At 51.7% G+C, this 17,423-nt stretch overlaps 1 protein-coding gene across 2 annotated transcripts; it reads right to left on the minus strand.

The window, feature by feature from the left end:
- Window positions 1–6,628: 6,628 nt before the first annotated feature.
- Window positions 6,629–17,423, minus strand: Asb10 (ankyrin repeat and SOCS box containing 10). Of its 2 annotated transcripts, none has more exons than XM_051152174.1 (6): window positions 16,986–17,423; window positions 15,925–16,192; window positions 12,593–13,112; window positions 7,504–7,617; window positions 7,051–7,236; window positions 6,629–6,907 (listed from the first exon to the last, which is right to left on the minus strand). In XM_051152174.1, exons 1-5 carry the CDS (start codon window positions 17,245–17,247, stop codon window positions 7,051–7,053), a joined length of 1,350 nt encoding a protein of 449 aa, XP_051008131.1. In that variant the 5' UTR covers window positions 17,248–17,423; the 3' UTR covers window positions 6,629–6,907. The 2 variants fall into 2 exon arrangements, with proteins under 2 accessions (XP_051008131.1, XP_051008130.1); XM_051152173.1 differs by lacking the exon at window positions 16,986–17,423 and adding an exon at window positions 16,348–16,944.

Consider the following 17,423-nt stretch of genomic DNA (forward strand, 5'->3'; position numbering starts at 1 on the left):
GCTTTGTGAAAGTTTGCGGCGGGCGAGGAGGTGGCGGCGGCAGCTGGCCAGGTCCCCTCCCCGTACCCGGACCTGCTCCCGGCTCAGCCCACGCGTCCCGGGCTCGGCGCGGCTCGAAGGACCAGCGGGGCGCGGCGGGGCGGGGGTGTGCTGGCCGCGAGGACAGACTCCCGCCGGCATCCCGCCCCGGGGCTCACGGTGCGACGGTCCCTAGGAGTACGGACGCGGCGGGAGACAGCAGGGGGCGCGCTCTCTGACCAGGGCCCCGTGCGCGCCTGGGGCCACTCGTGGGAGACCAGACCGCTTTCCTACTGTCTCCTCAGACCCTTCGCGCTCTCTGCCCGGACTCGATTCTTTAAGCTTTGCCTCTTGCCTCTTTTCCCTCCATTCTCCTCCATCTCCAACTTCTCGCTTCTGCGGGAATTTCTGGGTACCCACCCATACTGGGCCAAGTACTTACCCTTCCTTCACCTTCACCTTTTCCCCTCCACCTCTCTACCACCTTTTCCATTCTTTTTCTTCCTCTCACTCTTTACTTCCTTTTGGGCTCCTTTTAAATTCAGATACCTCTTTTTTAATTCTCTCCCAGTCTATCTTATTATTTTCTCACTCCCTGCCTTTATCGGCATCTCTTGTCTGTCTGTCTATCTCTCTCCCTCCCTCTCCGCGCCTCTCTCTCTCTCTCTCTCTCTCTCTCTCTCTCTCTCTCTCTCTCTCTCTCCATTAATTTCCCTGATTGGCTCCCTGGCTCCAGCTCGTCTGATGAGCCCTATTCATTCTCGGGCCTGACACTCTCGACCTGCCCTGGCTGATTGCTGGGGGCTGGCCCCAGGAGCGCTGATGAGCCCCAAGGGTCAGCAGCGCTAATTATCTGCTAATTGCAGATGACTGTGCTCACCTCCCCCATCCCGCCCTGACTGTCCCCCTCCTCTGATTCCCAGCAGCAGATTTGTCGTCTTTTTTTTTTTTTTTTTTTTTTTTAAGAGGCAGAAGTCATCGGCTTTTGGCTGCATAAGCACCTCGGGTCAGAGAGTGAGAACAAGACAAGCAGGGAGAGAAGATGAAACTTGAGAGCGCAGAGCAAGCCTCACCAGCAAAAGCGCAGCCTTTGGACCAGGGAACTGCTCAGCTGGGGTCAGGGAGAGCTAAATGCTTGAAAGGAGCAATAGCAGAGCCAGGCAAGTCCAACAGGATGCAGTTAAGGAGTGCAAGAGCGGTCCTACTTAGGTGAAGAGGAAGGCGTTACAGAGCTGAAGGGACTGCTGGGCCTCAGTGACATATGTCCCAGGCAAGAGTGTTGTGTTAGCTAATGAGCTGTTGTCAGAGTGGTGTGCTCAAGCCAAGTGCCTTGAAAGATGCTGTCAGCTGGGGAGCACCGAGGAAGAGGGCAAGATTCAATGAGATGGGGTTTGAGCTGGTTTTGTTGTAGCTCATGCTCAGAGGCAGGGGGATCAGAAATTCAAGGTCATCTTCAGCTACCTAGTGAGTTCTAGGCCAAGCTGAACCTGAGGCCAGGCCAGGTGGGCGACCCCTGTGAGTGAGAGGAGAGGATGAAAGGCATGTCTTCAAGGTTCATCAGAGAAGCAGACGGAAGATGCTGCCATTCCTGGGCAGCCCTGATATATAGATCTCGGTCTGCGTTCACCCAGAGAAAACAAGAGTCAAGACTGGACTCAGAGTCATCTGCAGCTTAGGGCTGTGAGCCAGCAGCTCACAATAAAGAACTAGAACGCGTCTCTGACTAAAGATAGTTTTCCAAGCTCCTTCGTGAAGTTAACCAAGCCCTCTATGGTACTGATGATGAAGACCAGATCTCAAAAGTGTATTGTACTTAAGAAGGGAGAGGTCAAGTGCTTGGTTTGATGGCTTTACAGTGTTGGATACATAATAGAGGCTTATTGACTTGATGAATTATGGAGGGAACTTTGAGCTACAATTACTGCAATTAAAGCTGTGTGAACTGCTTCCGCACCAATCAAACAACACACGGAGAAGAGCCATTTTTAAAAGTAATTGCATTCATTTTTTTTTTTTGCATAGGTAATAGCATCACATGGAACAAAAATCTCAAAAGCTCTAAAGGACGTATGTTAGGAAATACGTCTGTTCAAAAGTTCTGATAGCAAATTCACACTTAAACAAGCTTGCTATTCTCTGTGGCACAGGACAGATCGTGCACTCTCAGGGAGTCCAGAGTAGACTTTCCAAGCTCAAAAATGTATATCAGGGGGCTGGAGAGATGGCTCAGTGGTTAAGTGCACTGGCTGCTCTTGCAGAGGTCCTGAGTTCAATTCTCAGCAACCACATGGTGACTCACAACCATCTATAATGTGATCGGATGCATACTGTATACATAATAAATAAAAATTTAAAAATATATGTCACCTACCTCCAGCCTTGGCTCATTGCCTAGCACTTATACTCAGAGCAGCAGACACCCTACTCAAGCCGGCAGACAGGTGCAGGTCTGTATTTTGGTACCAATAAATCCCAGTGGGCAACCAGCTCAGGCGTGCACAACTAAGTGGGACCTCAGAGGCTTTGTGTTGGCCTGGCATGTGTCCTGGATACTGAGCTCCATAACCTGTTTATATCTTCAATCGGCCCCTTGCTCTGCTGGGGTCATGATGAGTGACTGTTTAGGTCTTTGCTGTTCAGTGGCTAGTGTCACATGATTAGGGGCAGCTGCTGCAGCTCACCTTCTATCCCCATACTGCAAATGGGGGAACGTTGCCGGGGATTTAAAAAGACTTGGAAGCAAATTCTGGCTCTCCCTGAGCCACAAGGCAGGGCCTCTGGTTTGACTTCTCTGTGTTTGAGAGAGGGGACGTGTTGTCTACTCTGACTAGTTAAAACAAAGCAAGGATCACATGAGTGTGAGGCTAGCCCCTCCTCTGTGGGTTCTGCAAAGGAAACAGGTACCTGCCGGGCCATATGGGGCTCACCCTCAACCCAGTCAGCAGCACGTCAGGACCAAGGACAGATGCTGCGGCCTTCAAAGCCATCACATTTGAACAGAGCAGAAAATGGGGACTTTGCTACTGACTCCCTGGTCAGCAGTACCTAGTCCTTCCTAAAATGGAGCCAGGGAGCTCAGAAGGTGGTTCAGCCTTAAAGAGCCATGGCTGCTCTTCCAGAGGACGTGGGTCCTTTCCCCAGCAACCCCACGGCAGCTCTCAACCTTTTGTAGTATCAGTTTCAGGGAATCTGAATCTCTCTTCTGACAACCCCCTCCCCCTCACCATCCCCCACCCCCCCACCCCGGCGCCAGGCATGCATGTGGTGAACATATGGATATGTAGGCAAGGCACTCATACATATAAGGATAAATCTAAAAAATTAAAAAATAAATACTAAAATGGAACTGTGTGTGGCCCACTCTCACTGTTGTTCATAGCTTTGGGAAATGTTCCTGCACAGGAATTTGTTTGTTTTCCTTTCTTTGATGGAGATAGGCTCTTAAATGTGATTGCTTTTTTTTTTTTTTTTTTTTTTTTTTTAAATACAGGGCATCACTATGTGGCCTGGCTGGCCTAGTTCTTGCTATGTAGACCACATTGCACTCAAGCTCATAGAGATTGCCCCCCTCCCGCCTCCGCCACAGGCATACACCTCTCTACACCTTGAGCTAGCTACCCTTTTTGCTTGGTCCTATATCAGGCCTCATCTTCTGGCCTCTCCTTCATGGCATTGCACCTAGACACAAAGAACGAGCAAAGTGTCCCAAACTCAAAGCCAACAGGTCCATATCTCTGACTTACTCAGGCGGGCAAATCCTCCTCCCACTGTGGGCCTCGTCGGCATCTGCCCGCGGGTACCCTCTGGTGGCACTAGAACGCCACTACAGTTACGGGAGGGAGGCACAGAGTGCGCAGCGCCCCCTGGCGTTAGTCAGGACAGGCGTTGAGGGCAAAGGAACTGGAATCCGGGAAGAGGTCCAAGCTTCAGAGCGCTTCTTACTCCGCTGTGAGTGCCAGGTTTGGTGCGGGAATTGTACACTAGTGTCTTGAAGTCTAGTGTGTATGCATGTAGGCACCTACATCTTTATTGTGGCAGGGTTCTCGAACTCTGTGTATCTGTGGTGTTGAATCTGTGTGGTGTGTGTGAGCCCACCCGTTTACAGGCGGATAGGTTGGTAGTAGGGAGGTCCGCGCCTCCAGTGCAGGGCGGAGTCCTCACGGAGGCGTGAAATTGGTTTGGAGCAAACACATTACGGAAAGCAATTACCAGGGAGAGGTTCTGGGCCCGCGGGACCATCAGCTAGGAGGCCAGGGAGGAAGCTCCCTGGCTTGCAAGTGTCTGGATGTCTAACCCAGAAAGGGCCTCCTGAACACTGCTTCCTTTAAGGGGCAAGGCATGAAGTTAGGCACAGCCTCTTCAAGCCCACCCCTCCGTGCCACCTTGTCTTCTCTTCTTGGCTCATTGAGAAAGAGCCCCACAGCCGGTATTGCTCAGAGCACTCTCACTCTTCACACCTTGCTCCCTGTTTTCTGACTGGCTCACATGTGTTCTGTGGTGGCTCTGCTGCTGTATTGATAATTCTCTGAGGCCAGGGCCGTCTCACCCTGGCATTTTAGGAAGCACAAAATGAGCTGTGCGGAAGGGATTAAACAAGAGCCTCATTCAGTACCCACAAACAGGATGCGGAGAAAGAAAGTTGTGCCCCAGGCAACAAGATCCTCTTGAAATAGGGTTTCAAATTTGTGTGCCTCAAATTCATTGGTCCATCTGGCCTTTGAGCACACCTTCTTTGAGAGACGTCTGGCAGGTTAATCTGGCTAACACCGACTTTTCTGTCTCCCTTACCTTAGTGTTTCCACCCACATGGTTGTTCAAGGCAATACGAACAAACAAACAAACAAACAAACAAACAAAAACAACCTGTGAGGCATGCTGGGTGAGTCCTACATCTGGTCCACATGTGGTGGCAAGCACTCTCCATCCACCCAAAAAGCTCCAAAGCTGGTCCATTGCTATCTCCCCTGCATCCCAGGCTGCTATAGCCTCTACCTGACCTTCTGGGTTCTCTATACTTCCAAAGCCAGCTACTTACAGCCAGGCAGCCCGAGGGACACTGGCTCAGTTACCTTTCTGCTTTCCCCCACATTCTACTTAGCCCCTGGCTCCCCTTGTCCTCAGATCTCAGGTTAGATGGCAACCTCCTCCAAGAATCCCAAGTTGCCCCCTGCTGTGGTCACATCCCTGTTTGCATCTGTCTGTGTACTTAGTGCTACGTGTGACTTTTTCTTGTTTTCAGCAGCATAGGGAGGACAGAAGGCTAGCCCCAGTGTCCCCTGCAGCCTCATCCTTGCCCAGCCTAGAACACAGGAGGCACAGCGGTTACAGACAAAGAAAGGAACTCAGGATATCTCCCAAAACCTCAGGGATAAGACAGCATCTCCAGAGAGACCCTCGCAAGGTGATGAAGGACCTTCCTACCACAGTGGGTTCCCTGTCAGCACCTGGAAATCGTCTTCTGACCAAACCTTTATGCTTGTAAGGTGAAGGCCTGCTGAGACCAGACAGCCTGGCTAAGGATTCAGGGGTTTCCGCAGCTAAGGATTCAGACAACCTCTGGACCCTCTGGTCGTACCCCAATCCTCAAGCCACATGCCAGCACCTGAAGCCCAGGCTGGCCTGTCTGCCCAAGCAGAGTAAGGCCAAGCTCAGAGACCAGTTCACCTACCTCCCAGTCCACTTGTCTCTACGGCTTTCTTGCCCACCTCCAAGCCCCACCCCACATAGTCTGGCTCCCTGTATCCGCTGGGAAAGTGCTCTGGAGCCAGGGAACTCTGCCCAGTGACCCTTGACGTCACAGACAAGAGCACCCTTGCTTAGCGCTCCGCAGCTGGGCTGCCCCGCCTGCTGCTGGCTGCTTAGGCCTCTAGCTTGTAGCAGCCTTGTACTGCAGTGTTAGCAGGGGCACCCCATTGGATGCTCTTTCTAAGGACCTAGGTTCAGTTCTCAGCACCCACATGGCAGCTTACAACCATCTGTAACTCCAGTTCCAGGGGATTCGACTTGCTCTTCTGGCTTCCAAGGGCACCAGGCATGTACTCTGTGTTTACACATATATTCAGATGAAACACACACACACACACACACACACACACACACACACTAAAGTGGATTAAAAAGAATAAGAGCCAGATGTGCCTTGGATGGTGCTTCCTGACCTACAGGCTTAGGTAGGCAGGGGGTTAAAAATGGTTATTTTCCTAAACCTGGGCCCCTGGTGCTCACCCATGCCATAGTTAACTTTCCCATATCCATGAGCCCTTTCCCCAGGCTCTCCCTGCCATATCTAGCCCCTGGCCACCAGCTTCCCTTTGCCCACCCTCCAGGCCACCTATTCTGACCAGCTCTTACTCTAGAGGCTGTTTCCCATTGCGTGTGGGGAGAGGAGCAGGCTGGCCTGGGACCTGCTGGTGGATACTGAAGGGAGAGGTAAGACAGCTTGCACAAGAGGCAACCCATGCTGACTCTGTGAGGACATCACCTCAAGGACGGTGGAGGCCGGTTGGAGACAATACCAAATTACACAACCCGTAGACTTGTCTGTTTGTTTTGTTTTGTTTTGTTTTGTTTTAAGAGAAAGTCTCACCACGTAGCACGATCTGGCCCCCCTCCGCCCTCCTGCCTCTTCCTCCCAAGGGGTAAGACAACACGTGCACCACTGTTCTGGCCTTCAGCCTACAGGTTTCCAGTGCACATACAGATTAGCACAGGCACGCTCTGCATTGGTATCAGCTGCTGGCCTGGCCTCTTCTCTCAAGTGTAAATCAAGGCATCCACTCCTGACTTGAAGATGGACCTTGTACTGGCACGCTGGCCTGACTTGATTCATCCTCCCTTTGCAGAGAGGTATCCTTTGGGGAGCCTGCTTAGTTCCCAAAGCAGCGCACACCTGGAAGTAGAGTCAGGGCATCAGACAACTCCAGTGGCCTAAGCAGCCAGTCCAGCCCGGAACTGTCCTCCAACCCTCTCGCCTCCTGTTCACCCCCCTGCCCGCCCCCAAGTACAGCCACTGTCCCCAGAGGCCAGGCTCACCTAATAGAGCACATCTTCAAAGTCCAGCTGCAGGAAGCGGAGTAGGCGACGTGGCAGCGGAAGCCGTGGCAGCGCGTGGGGCAGGCAGCCCTCCAGGTGACAGCGGAGTGCACAGCGGCAGAGATGCTGCAGCGACCTGGGCTGCCTCACCAAGCCAAAGAGGGAAGTGTAGAACCTGTGGTGTTTCTGAAGATGGGAGGAGGGACTCAGTGAAGATGGCCTTGGAAGACTGGCACCCACTTCTTCTCCTAACAAGGCCCAGGATGGTGACCCCCCTGGGAGGATCTCCAAGGGCTTCATAGAAACTCTCAGAACTCACTCCATAAAGTTTATTTTTCTAGACATGAGTGGGCTTCTGGATGACTTCTACGAAAGACTGACAAGGTAGTACCTTGGGGAATTGTGTCTCTCAGGGTCAAGCTGAGTGGTGCGCTCAGAGCCCCAGATGCTGACCTGTAGAATTTCAGGTGGTACCAAGCCCTTGGCCTCCTCAGGGAGCTGCACTACACAGTAGGTGTTCATCAGGACCTCGATGGTCCGTGGGGACATGCACCAGCGATCCAGCACCTGCAGGAGGAAGAGATTCCTCAGGGAATCCTGTCAGGCCATGCGGGATGACGGGATGACGAGAACGGCAGTTATAGAGTCAACATTCTCCCCCAAAGATATGGTAATTCTAACAGTTGATATATATGTGACCTCATTTGAAAATGAGATTTTATTTACTTGATTGTTTTAAAATTTTTTTCTTTTCTTATTTTTGAAGATTTTAAGTTTATTTATGTATATGAGTGTTCTGTTTGTATGTGTGCCTGTGCACCACATCTGTGCAGTGCCATGGAGGCCAGAAGAGAGCGTTTGACTCTCTGGAACTGGAATTAGAGATGGCTGAGATGGTTTTGAGTCCCAGCATCCACACTGCCATGGTCCTCTGGAACCCAGATCCTCTGGAAGAACGGCAAGTGCTTTAAGCTACCAAGCCATCTCTTTAGCCTTTCTCAATAAGCAAACCAAGAGGAGCTCAAAATCAGAGACCACCTGCTTTTGCCTCCCAAGCACTGGGCTTAAACATGTGTGCCACCATGCTTGGCGAAATGTTTTTTTTTTTTTTAAAGATTTATTTATTTTATTTATTGCATATGAGTGCTTTATCTGCAGAAGAGGGTATCAGATTACATTATAGGTGGTTATGAGCCACCATGTGGTTTCTGGGAATTGAACTCAGGACCTCTGGAAAAGCAGGTGGCGCTCTTAACCACTGAGCCATCTCTCCAGCCCCATGAAATGTTTTTTAAAGTATGTATCTATGTGTCTGCGTGAGTATGCTAGTTTTGTAGGTGCCTGCAGAGGCCAGCAGGGGGTCAGATCACATGGAGCTGAAGTTACAGGCTGCTGTGAGCCACGTAGTGTAGAGGACCTTCAATCCTTGAATGATGGGGATCACAGATTTGCACCTTCATGCTCAGTTTGGAAACAGGACTTTTGCAGATTCAGTCAAGTCAACAGTCATTAGGATGGTCTCTAGCCAACATGGCAGTTATTTTTTTTTTAAGATAGATTTTTTAAAAAGATTATTATACAGTGCTCTGCCTGCATGTACACCTGCAGGCCAGAAAAGGGCAGCAGATCTCATTATAGATGGTTGTGAGCCACCATGTGGTCGCTGGGAATTGAACTCAGCACCTTTGGAAGAGCAGCCAGTGCTCTTAACCTCTGAGCCATCTTTCCAGCCCCGGCAGTTACTCTTTTTTTTTTTTTTTGGTTTTCTGAGACAAGGTTTGTCTGTGTAGCCTTGACTATCCTGGACTAACTTTGTAGACCAGGCTGGCCTTGAACTTACAGCTATCACCTGCCTCTGCCTCCTGAGTGTTGGGATTAAAGGCATGCACCGCCACCACCGCCAGGCCTGGCAGTTATTCTTACCTGAAGAACGGGGCTTGGATGTAGTTTAGTAATTTACCTAGTATTCATGAGACCCTGGTTCAACCCCCAGTACCACATAAACCATGTGTGTAATGTCTGTAATCCCAGTAGTTAAGAGCTGAAAAGAGGAAAATCAAAAGTTCAAGGTTATCCTAGGTTATGTCCCAAGTTTAGGGCCTGTGGAGACAAAGGTGGCACCATGAGAGTGTCAGGGAGATACGGCCACAACCAATGAATATTGAGAATTGCCAAAGCTGGAAAGAGGTGTATAGCCTACCTCCCTGGGAGCCTCCAGAAGGAAACAGCCTTGCCGGCACCTCTATTTTAAGCTGGGCAGGGGAGGGCTTCTGTAGCTGTAGGCAGCCCAGTATGTGGTACTTTGTTGGAGTGGCACCAGGAAACCAACAACTGTGATTCTGATGTTCAGCCCGGCTTGTGGCAGGCTCTTCTCTTGGCAATTTGTAGGTACCGACCCTTTAATCCCCATCTCTACCACATATGGGCTGCTATTGGCCCCAATGTGTAAATGAGGGAAACTGAGGCACAAAGACGTTAAGAAACTTAGCCAGATGGCAGTTCTAGCAGGCACACTTGGCACAGTGGTGCCTTTTGCTTCCAACTACTACACTCTCCAGCTCTCCCTCTCGTCTCTCCAGGGCTCTGTCCTGGCTTTCCCTGCTGTCTTTGGCCTGGCTTTGGGCTCCCGAGCCGACTGAAAACATCGAGCTGGGCCTAGCTAGGGATACAGGTGGCAGGGCCTGCCTTGCGCACAAGCCTTTGATTCAGTTTGAAGTACCACATAAACTTGGTGTGGGTGGGAGACCAGTCATCTTAGCACTGGGGAGGTAGAGGCAGAAAGAGCAGAAGTTCAAGGTCATCTTTGGCTACACAGAGAGTTTGAAGCCTTGTCTGGGCTACACGAGACTGTCATGAGACCCTTCTCATAAAAACAAAAGCCTTCATTGGAAAGATGCCTCCTCGGCAGCGGTTAAGAGCACTTGCTGCTCTTGAAGAGGACCCAGCAGCTCACAACCATTGTGACTATAGTCCTAAGGAATCCAGGTCCCTCCCTCATTGGCTTCCGCAAACACCCGGCAGGTAGGTGCTGCACAGATATATGCCCAAAGGCAAAAGACCCACACACATAAAAATGTTTTAAGTTAAAAAAAAAAAAAAAAAAAAAAAAGAATCAGGCATGATGGCACATGCCTTTAGTCCCAGCATCCAGAGGCAGTGAGACTGCTATGTGTTGTCTCCCGGGGAGCATTTCCATGTATAACCTGCGCCTACCTCATCATAGACACCACTGTATACACTGTATACACTAGGCACCTGGTGCCAGTGGGGAGTGGGGGAGGTGGAAGGACCTCGTTCAGGCACAGGGGCTCCTGGAGGCAGCACTCTATGTGCCCGATGCCTCCACTTCCTGCCCTGTCTCTGAACAGTGCTTATCAGAACTCAGCTGAGTTGGCCTGGAACATTACATTGCATTTCTGCTGGGAATGCCTACTCTGTTCCCTCCCTCTTTCAAAGGAGTCCCGGTGCCGTGCAGAGTCCCACCTCCAAGAAGCCCAGACAGTCCCCAGCCCTCACTGAGGCTGTGCCAACTCGCCTTGCTCTCTCCCTCAACTGATCGCTCCTTACACTGTTGTGCTTGCTGACTGGCTGGCTTAGCAAGAGCTTTCTGATGCATCAACTTTATCCTGGAACACTAGTCGATGAACCTCAGCTCCATGCGTAGGCCACGCCCTGTTCTACGTTACATATGTGAACTGTGTTTCTACACTTAGGATGTAGGGAACCCTGTTTTAGATGAGGAAACAGGCACAGGAAGACTAAGTGACTTGCACATGCAGGTGCCTAGCAGCAAAGCTCCTCCTTCCTCCTCTCTTCTCTTCCTCCTCCCCCTCTCTCCTCCTCCTCCTTCTTTTCTCTCTCTCTCTCTCTCCTTTCTCTCCTCTCTTTCTCTCTCCTCCCTCCCTCCCTCTCTCCCCCCTCTCTTTATCTCTCTATATCTCTCTGGTTTTTCCAGACATGGTTTCTCTGGCTGTCTGGTAACTTACTTTGTAGACCAGGCTGGCCTTGAACTCAGAGATCTGCCTGTCTCTGCCTCCTGAGTGCCACCACTGCCCAACAGAGCCTAGTCTTTTCATGGTCACCAGGCTTGTAGGCCTTCAGTGGGCTGAACAGTCTGGTGGGCCCTGGCCCCTTCTGTGATACTGGAACTTGGTTTGTTTCTCAGCAGAGGCCGTAAGCCATGCTAGGAACTTGGGAACCTAAGGCTTTCAGCAACTCCCTTACAGCCACAGGAACAAGTGTCAAAGTCAGACACCCATCCAAGTCTCTTCAGCATCAAGCCCAGTGCATCAGGAACTGCTGAGGCTGGGAGGGTTGGGACTGTAGCCAAGGCTAGAAGGCTAGAAGGATTGCAGATTGTGAGAAAGGGACAAATGGTGTCCTTTGCTCTGTTCCTTTCCCCCAAGGGCCAGAGCAGGCTGGTGGGGCCAGGTACAGGGGCAGAGGTGGGAGGGGTCCTGTCTGGGATGTCTCTCTGCTGTGCCAGGTCCTCTTCCTGCCCCTGCCTGGCGGGGAAATCATTAGCTGTCAGAACTGCAGTCAGATTACAGGGAATTGCTCGTCTCCTAATTATCTGGTGTTAATAGGAGATTAATTAGTGTTAATTGTTGATTTTCTTGTATTTTCCCAAAGGGGAGACCAATCTGCCGAACTCTCGGGCTGTTTAATTATTTGGTCTTGCTTAGGAATCCAGACAGATGCTGCTAGGTTTGTGAGCAAAGGGGAAAGGTAGGGACAAAAGGGATGTCTGGGGGGGGGGGGGAACCTGGGCTAGCAGGGGCCTGCTCATAGCCAGCACTCTCCCAGAAGATCACTGTAGCTCCAACATATTCCCTTGGAGAACAACTGTCCCCACTCCAGGCCCAACTACCTCCATATTGTGAGGCAGCTCGACTTGGCGTGGGACAAGGCCCCCTCCCAGGACACCCTAGGCCAGCATCTCAAGTGGAACTCATTTCAGGGAGGTTAATACAATTTCAAAACTGGAAGATGATAGTGAAAAACACTTTTAAAGTGTAGCAACAGATAGCATGGGGGTGGGGGGTGGGGGTGGGTCCTAAACTTCCAGAGAATGGGCACCTTCCCAAATGCTCAGAGTCCTTGAGCCTTGGGGAGCAGATTCCGCCTCTGCTCTTGGGGAGGCTTGCCCACGTCCAGGGCACATCTCGCTCAGCTGATCCCAATACAGTGGCAGGCCTGAAGAAGGGCCCTAAGCCCTCAATGCTGCCCTCGCTGGTCCTGGCCTGGCTCTCCCGTCTTCCCGGTCTTTGTGACTGCCCCACTGCTCTCTGCTCTCACTCCACCTTCCTCAAGTGCACACACACACACACACACACACACACACACACACACACATGTACTTGCACACATACCTGTTTACACACACTCGTTGCTGCTGCATCCCTTGCCTTATTTTTGGCCTTTGCTTACTTGTTGCACGAAAGAAGAAAACTCATCTATCTGATCAAGTGCTCCAAGTTGCTTTCAGATGCAAACCTGGCACAGGTAATTAATTGCCCTCCCCCTCATGCCCCCCTTGTACCTTGGGGAGTGCCCCTGGCCAGACTCGGACAGCACCATGGTTGAGCAGAGCTTGCACCATGTGCTCAGGGCTGTGGGCCAGGGCTGTAGCTGGACCTTGCAGAGCGCAATGCAGAGGTGTGTGTCCCCCATAATCCATGGCATTAGTGCTGACACCACACGACAGGAGCAGCTCCACAACAGCCGAGTGGCCATGGCGGCAGGCCAGGTGCAGGGGACGCTGCTTGTCCTGGTTAGCGGCATCCGCATCTGCCCCAACCGAGATCAGCAAGCTGCACAGTTGGAAACAGCGATTGGTGGTGGCCTCGGCATCCTGGGGGGATTGAGAGTGGGTATCGCAGGCAACCAGAAGTGGCGTCCAACCGTCAGCATTGCGGACGTCAGGATGGGCACCCCATCTCAGAAGCAGGTCTGCTAGTTCCACATGGCCAAGCCGGGCAGCTATATGTAAAGGAGTCTCTTCTTCATCCTCGGTCCGACCATCCACTTGTGCCCCAAACTTAAGGAGCAACTCCACACACCTAGTCAGGGAGAGAAAGTAGGTGAGGAGAAGGGGCAACAACGCTGCGTTTCGGCTGGTCTGAGCACAGCTAACACCCCAGGTGCTCCAAGGACCTCGTGGCTCTACACCTTTCTTCCATCCAGGCTTTCCCAGAAACGTGAGGCAGACTTCTCAGTGGATCCCCTGTACTTGATCTCAAACTATTGAACCCAGATAATCCTCTTGTCTCTACCTCCAAAGTTCTGGGATTACAGGCACCAGCCATGATAGCTCACAGGTGACACCTTTCTGAGATTTGTTTTATTTTATTGTTTTTCTTTTTTTTTTAAAGATTTATTTATTTATTATTATGTATACAATGCTTTGCCTGCATTTACATCTGCAGGCCAGAAGAGAGCATCAGATCACATTACAGACGGTTGTGAACCACCATGTGGTTGCTGGGAATTGAACTCAGAACCTTTGGAAGAGCAGGCAGCACTCTTAACCCCTGAGCCATCTCTCCAGCCCCTTTTATTGTTTTTCAAGACAGGGTTTCTCTGTGAAACAGCTCTGGTTGTCCTCGTACTCACTCTGTAGTCCAGGTTGGCCTTGAACTCATGGAGATCCATTTGCCTCTGCCTCCCAAGTGCTGGGATTAAAGGCGTGCACCACAACAGCCCAGCCTGGCCTCTGAGATTTTTTTTAGATAAGTGTGTGTGTGTGTGTATGTGTGTGTGTGTGTGTGTGTGTGTGTGTGTGTGCCCAAAGGTATTAGACTCCCTGAAGCTGGTGTTACAGGCAGTTGTGAGCAGCTTTATGTGGGTGCTGGGAACCAAACTCTGGTCTCTCAAGAGGATTATGTGCTCCTAACTGCTGAGCCACTTCTTCAGCCCCAACACAGTGACTTAAAAACAAGTTGTGTGGCTGGAGAGAGCACTCAACAGTTAGGAACCCACACAGCGGCTCGCAACCATCCAAACTTCAATTCTAGGAGAGCCCAGAGACCTCTTTTGTCCTCCTTAGGCACCACACACACAGTACGCACACATCTATGCAGACAAAACATTCATATATACAAAACAATAGATCTAAAAACACCGACCCAGAACCCTGAGTTCTTCCTGCAGGAATCATCCCGCACATCCTCATGAGAATACAAGTCACAGGCAGTTACCATGTGCTTGGAACATGCTCAGCTGACAGCCTGGCCTCAGTCCCCGGTAGCCTCACTGCTCTCACATCCCAGGGGACACCAAGGCTATAGAACTGAGGATCTTTGCAAAGGTTTATACACTAGTCAGAGATGCAGTTGACGGGACCCAGCAGAAGAGCACTGGCTGCTTCTCAGATGGACCCTTGTTTGGTTCCCTGTGCCCACGTCATGCCACCATGCCCTGTGTGGAAACTTTTGTATTATATTTATTTTCTTGCAGTTGCATGTTTGTTTGTTTTTTATTTTTTGGTTTTTCAAGACAGGGTTTCCCTGTGTAGCCTTGGCTGTCCTGGACTTGCTCTGTAGACTAGGCTGGCCTTGAACTCATAGAAATCCACTTGCTTCTGCCTCCCAAGTGCTGGGATTAAAGGCGTGCACCACCACCTGGCCTATTTATTTTTTCTTTGGTTGGGCTTCTAAGAAACTTTAAATTACATACGTGGCTCACTTGTTCTATTTCTCTCTGGCTCTGCTTCTTTGAGACAAGGTCTAACCTGAAACTTGCTATGAAGCCTACACTGTTCTAGAAGTCACTGTGTAGCTGGGGATGACCCTGAGCCCCAGGTCCTCCTGCACGACCCTGCATTAAGATCACAGATCTGTGCTACTGTGTCCCAGTTCACTTTAGGTACAAAACGCCTCTTCAACTGTAATGCGACTAAACTCGTGAAATTCTCTGGGGGGTGAGCGAGCTTGACAAGGGGACAGGGTCCTTAGGAGGGCACTCAAGAACAGATGGCTTTTCCCTTTCTGAAGGTGGGTAGTCATGGAGGGAGGACCTGTGTCCATGGGGCTTCTAAAGCCCCTTCTGCTCAGATTCCAGGGTGACTACAAAGTGATAAGTGTAGGCTCACCTCTCCTGAGTCACCCGCAGAGAAGTACTTCCCATAAAAGATGAATCACAGACTCGCTTAGATGTATCAAACAGTTCCTTATGAGCTTAAGTTCTTTCTTCTGTTGGGCTCGGCGTGGGACCCTAGGCTCTGAGAAGACTATGCAAGCACTTCCCCACCAAGCCACATTCCCAGCCCTTGAACCTAGTCCCCTTTCCTTTCAGTATACAGCCAAGGGTGACTGTGAACTCCTAACCCTCCTGTCCCGGTCTCTCAAGAAGCTGGCATTGCAAGCGTGCAGCACTGAGCCTGGTTCTTAAGCTGTGCTTGAGTCTATGGATGTGAGCACACCCCTGTGATATGGGAATCCATTCTGCCACTCTACCCACTGGGACTTTCTCAGCCCTTTATAGTCCATTGGAGCTATAGGACAGCAGGTCCTATAGGAAGCATAGGACCTATAGGAACCTATAGGAGCCTATAGGACCATGCTTAGCACAATGCCTGGAACATCAGATGATCACAGAAAACATTAAAGCTTTACAGCGATACCATCTTCTCCACTATGGAGCTAGCCAGAGGCCTCAGTGAAGGCCTTGAGTCGGGGTTGCTGTCCCAATTCTCCACTCCCTACCCCCCCCCCAAGGCGGGGGAAGGGGGGAGAAGAATAGCCATCTCAAATCGAAGCTGCTGCAGTTTCTGGAGTGAGACCAATGGGTAGATGTCTTGGGAGTGACTACATATTGTTACTACCAGCCCATCCTGTCCCCTTGAGAGTGGGTCCAGGATGAGAGGTCACTCACTCAAGGATACCGAGACCCCGGCAGAGATGCAAAGGGCGTTTCCCATCCTGGTCAGGGATGTTGGGGTCTGCTCCCGCCACCAACAGCACATGGACACAAGCAGCATGGCCCGCAGTACAGGCCTCGTGCAGGGCAGTGCGCCCCCCAGGGGCACTGTCTGGACTTGCTCGACGCCTCAGCAGCAACCGAAGAACTTCGGTGTGGCCACGGCTGGCCGCCACGTGCAGTGGAGTGGTCAGTTCCTCTTCGTATGTCAGAGACCAGAGTCCTGGGAAGAGAGAGACAGAGCCCTCAGATCCCAAGGGATGATAAAGAGCTGCCAGTCAAGGGGATGAGGCTGGCAGAGGTAGAATGAAGGACCCCAGACCTTGATCTGCAGCCCACCCCCTCCCACTCAGCCACTTCCATGCCCCAGGCCCGTACTCAGAGCACGGATGTTGAAGCGGAAATCTCTCCATCGTTCTGGGTCGCTGGTATCAAAGATGGAATCGGGAGCCAGGCCAGTGCTGGAGTCCGCGAGGATTCGAGAGACAGAGCCTACATCCCCAGCCAGTACTGCCTGCCAGAAAGCAAGGGCAGGCCCCGAAGCTGTGCGGGCGATGATGATAGGTCCCAGGCCAGGCTCAAGGTGCTCCTCGGACCCTCTGTCAGGCCTCTCCACCAGCCTGGCACAGAGGGAGTGCCTGTCATCCTGAGGCTCTCTCTGGCCCCTGCACTCCTCTGGGGACCAGCTCATGAGCATATGGGGAAAAGGATGGTGTCAGAAGGAAAGAGGAAAAGATTACAGGCAGAGAGGACGAAAGGAGGAAAACAGGCAGAGGCCCTGTGTCCCTCGTTGGAGCCTGGCCTGGCCACAATGTCCAGCAGGAGCTATTCTAGGCTCCACATGACTTCTATCCTGGGCCAAGGCCTAGGTTGTTGGGAAAGTCTGGTGTAGGGGAACAGTGGCTAGGGACTTCAGCTTGCCCTCAGTCCTTGGGACCTCCGTTCCTGACCTCCGTTCCTGAGGCAGCCAGCCCAGTTCCCATCTCAAGGCTCCCCCATCTCCAGCTGCCCCTCACCCCTCTGGTGACTGCTCCAGCGAGGCTCAGCTGCTCGGCTCTCCAGCAGCAAGTCAGCTGTGCTCTGTGGAGGAAACAGGTCCTGCAGCCTTGCCAGGTCCCCGGTGTACAGTGCATTCTGTAGAGCCATGTCACGGCACAGCAATGGCTGTGTCCTCTGGGCTGGGTACGACTGAGATCTCCAGATCTGGCAGGTAGGGGAAGTGGGGAGGCACCCCCGATTGTGTCTCCCATGAGGAGGGGAGCTCCTTCCCCCAGGCATGGTTGGTTTCTAGGAGAAGGAGGCCAAAGCAGCAAGACCTGAGGCACACTGAAATTGGACTGTTCAGGCAGCGCTGGGCCCCAGCCAGGAGGAGCCCAGTGTGGGAGGAGCAAGAGAGATGCCGGCCAGCTGTAAATAGCACACAGAGGAACTGCTCCTGCTGCTGGAGAGAAGGG

This window comes from Acomys russatus, chromosome 10 (genome assembly GCF_903995435.1).
Source record: "Acomys russatus chromosome 10, mAcoRus1.1, whole genome shotgun sequence".
NCBI classification, from domain to species: domain Eukaryota; kingdom Metazoa; phylum Chordata; class Mammalia; order Rodentia; family Muridae; genus Acomys; species Acomys russatus.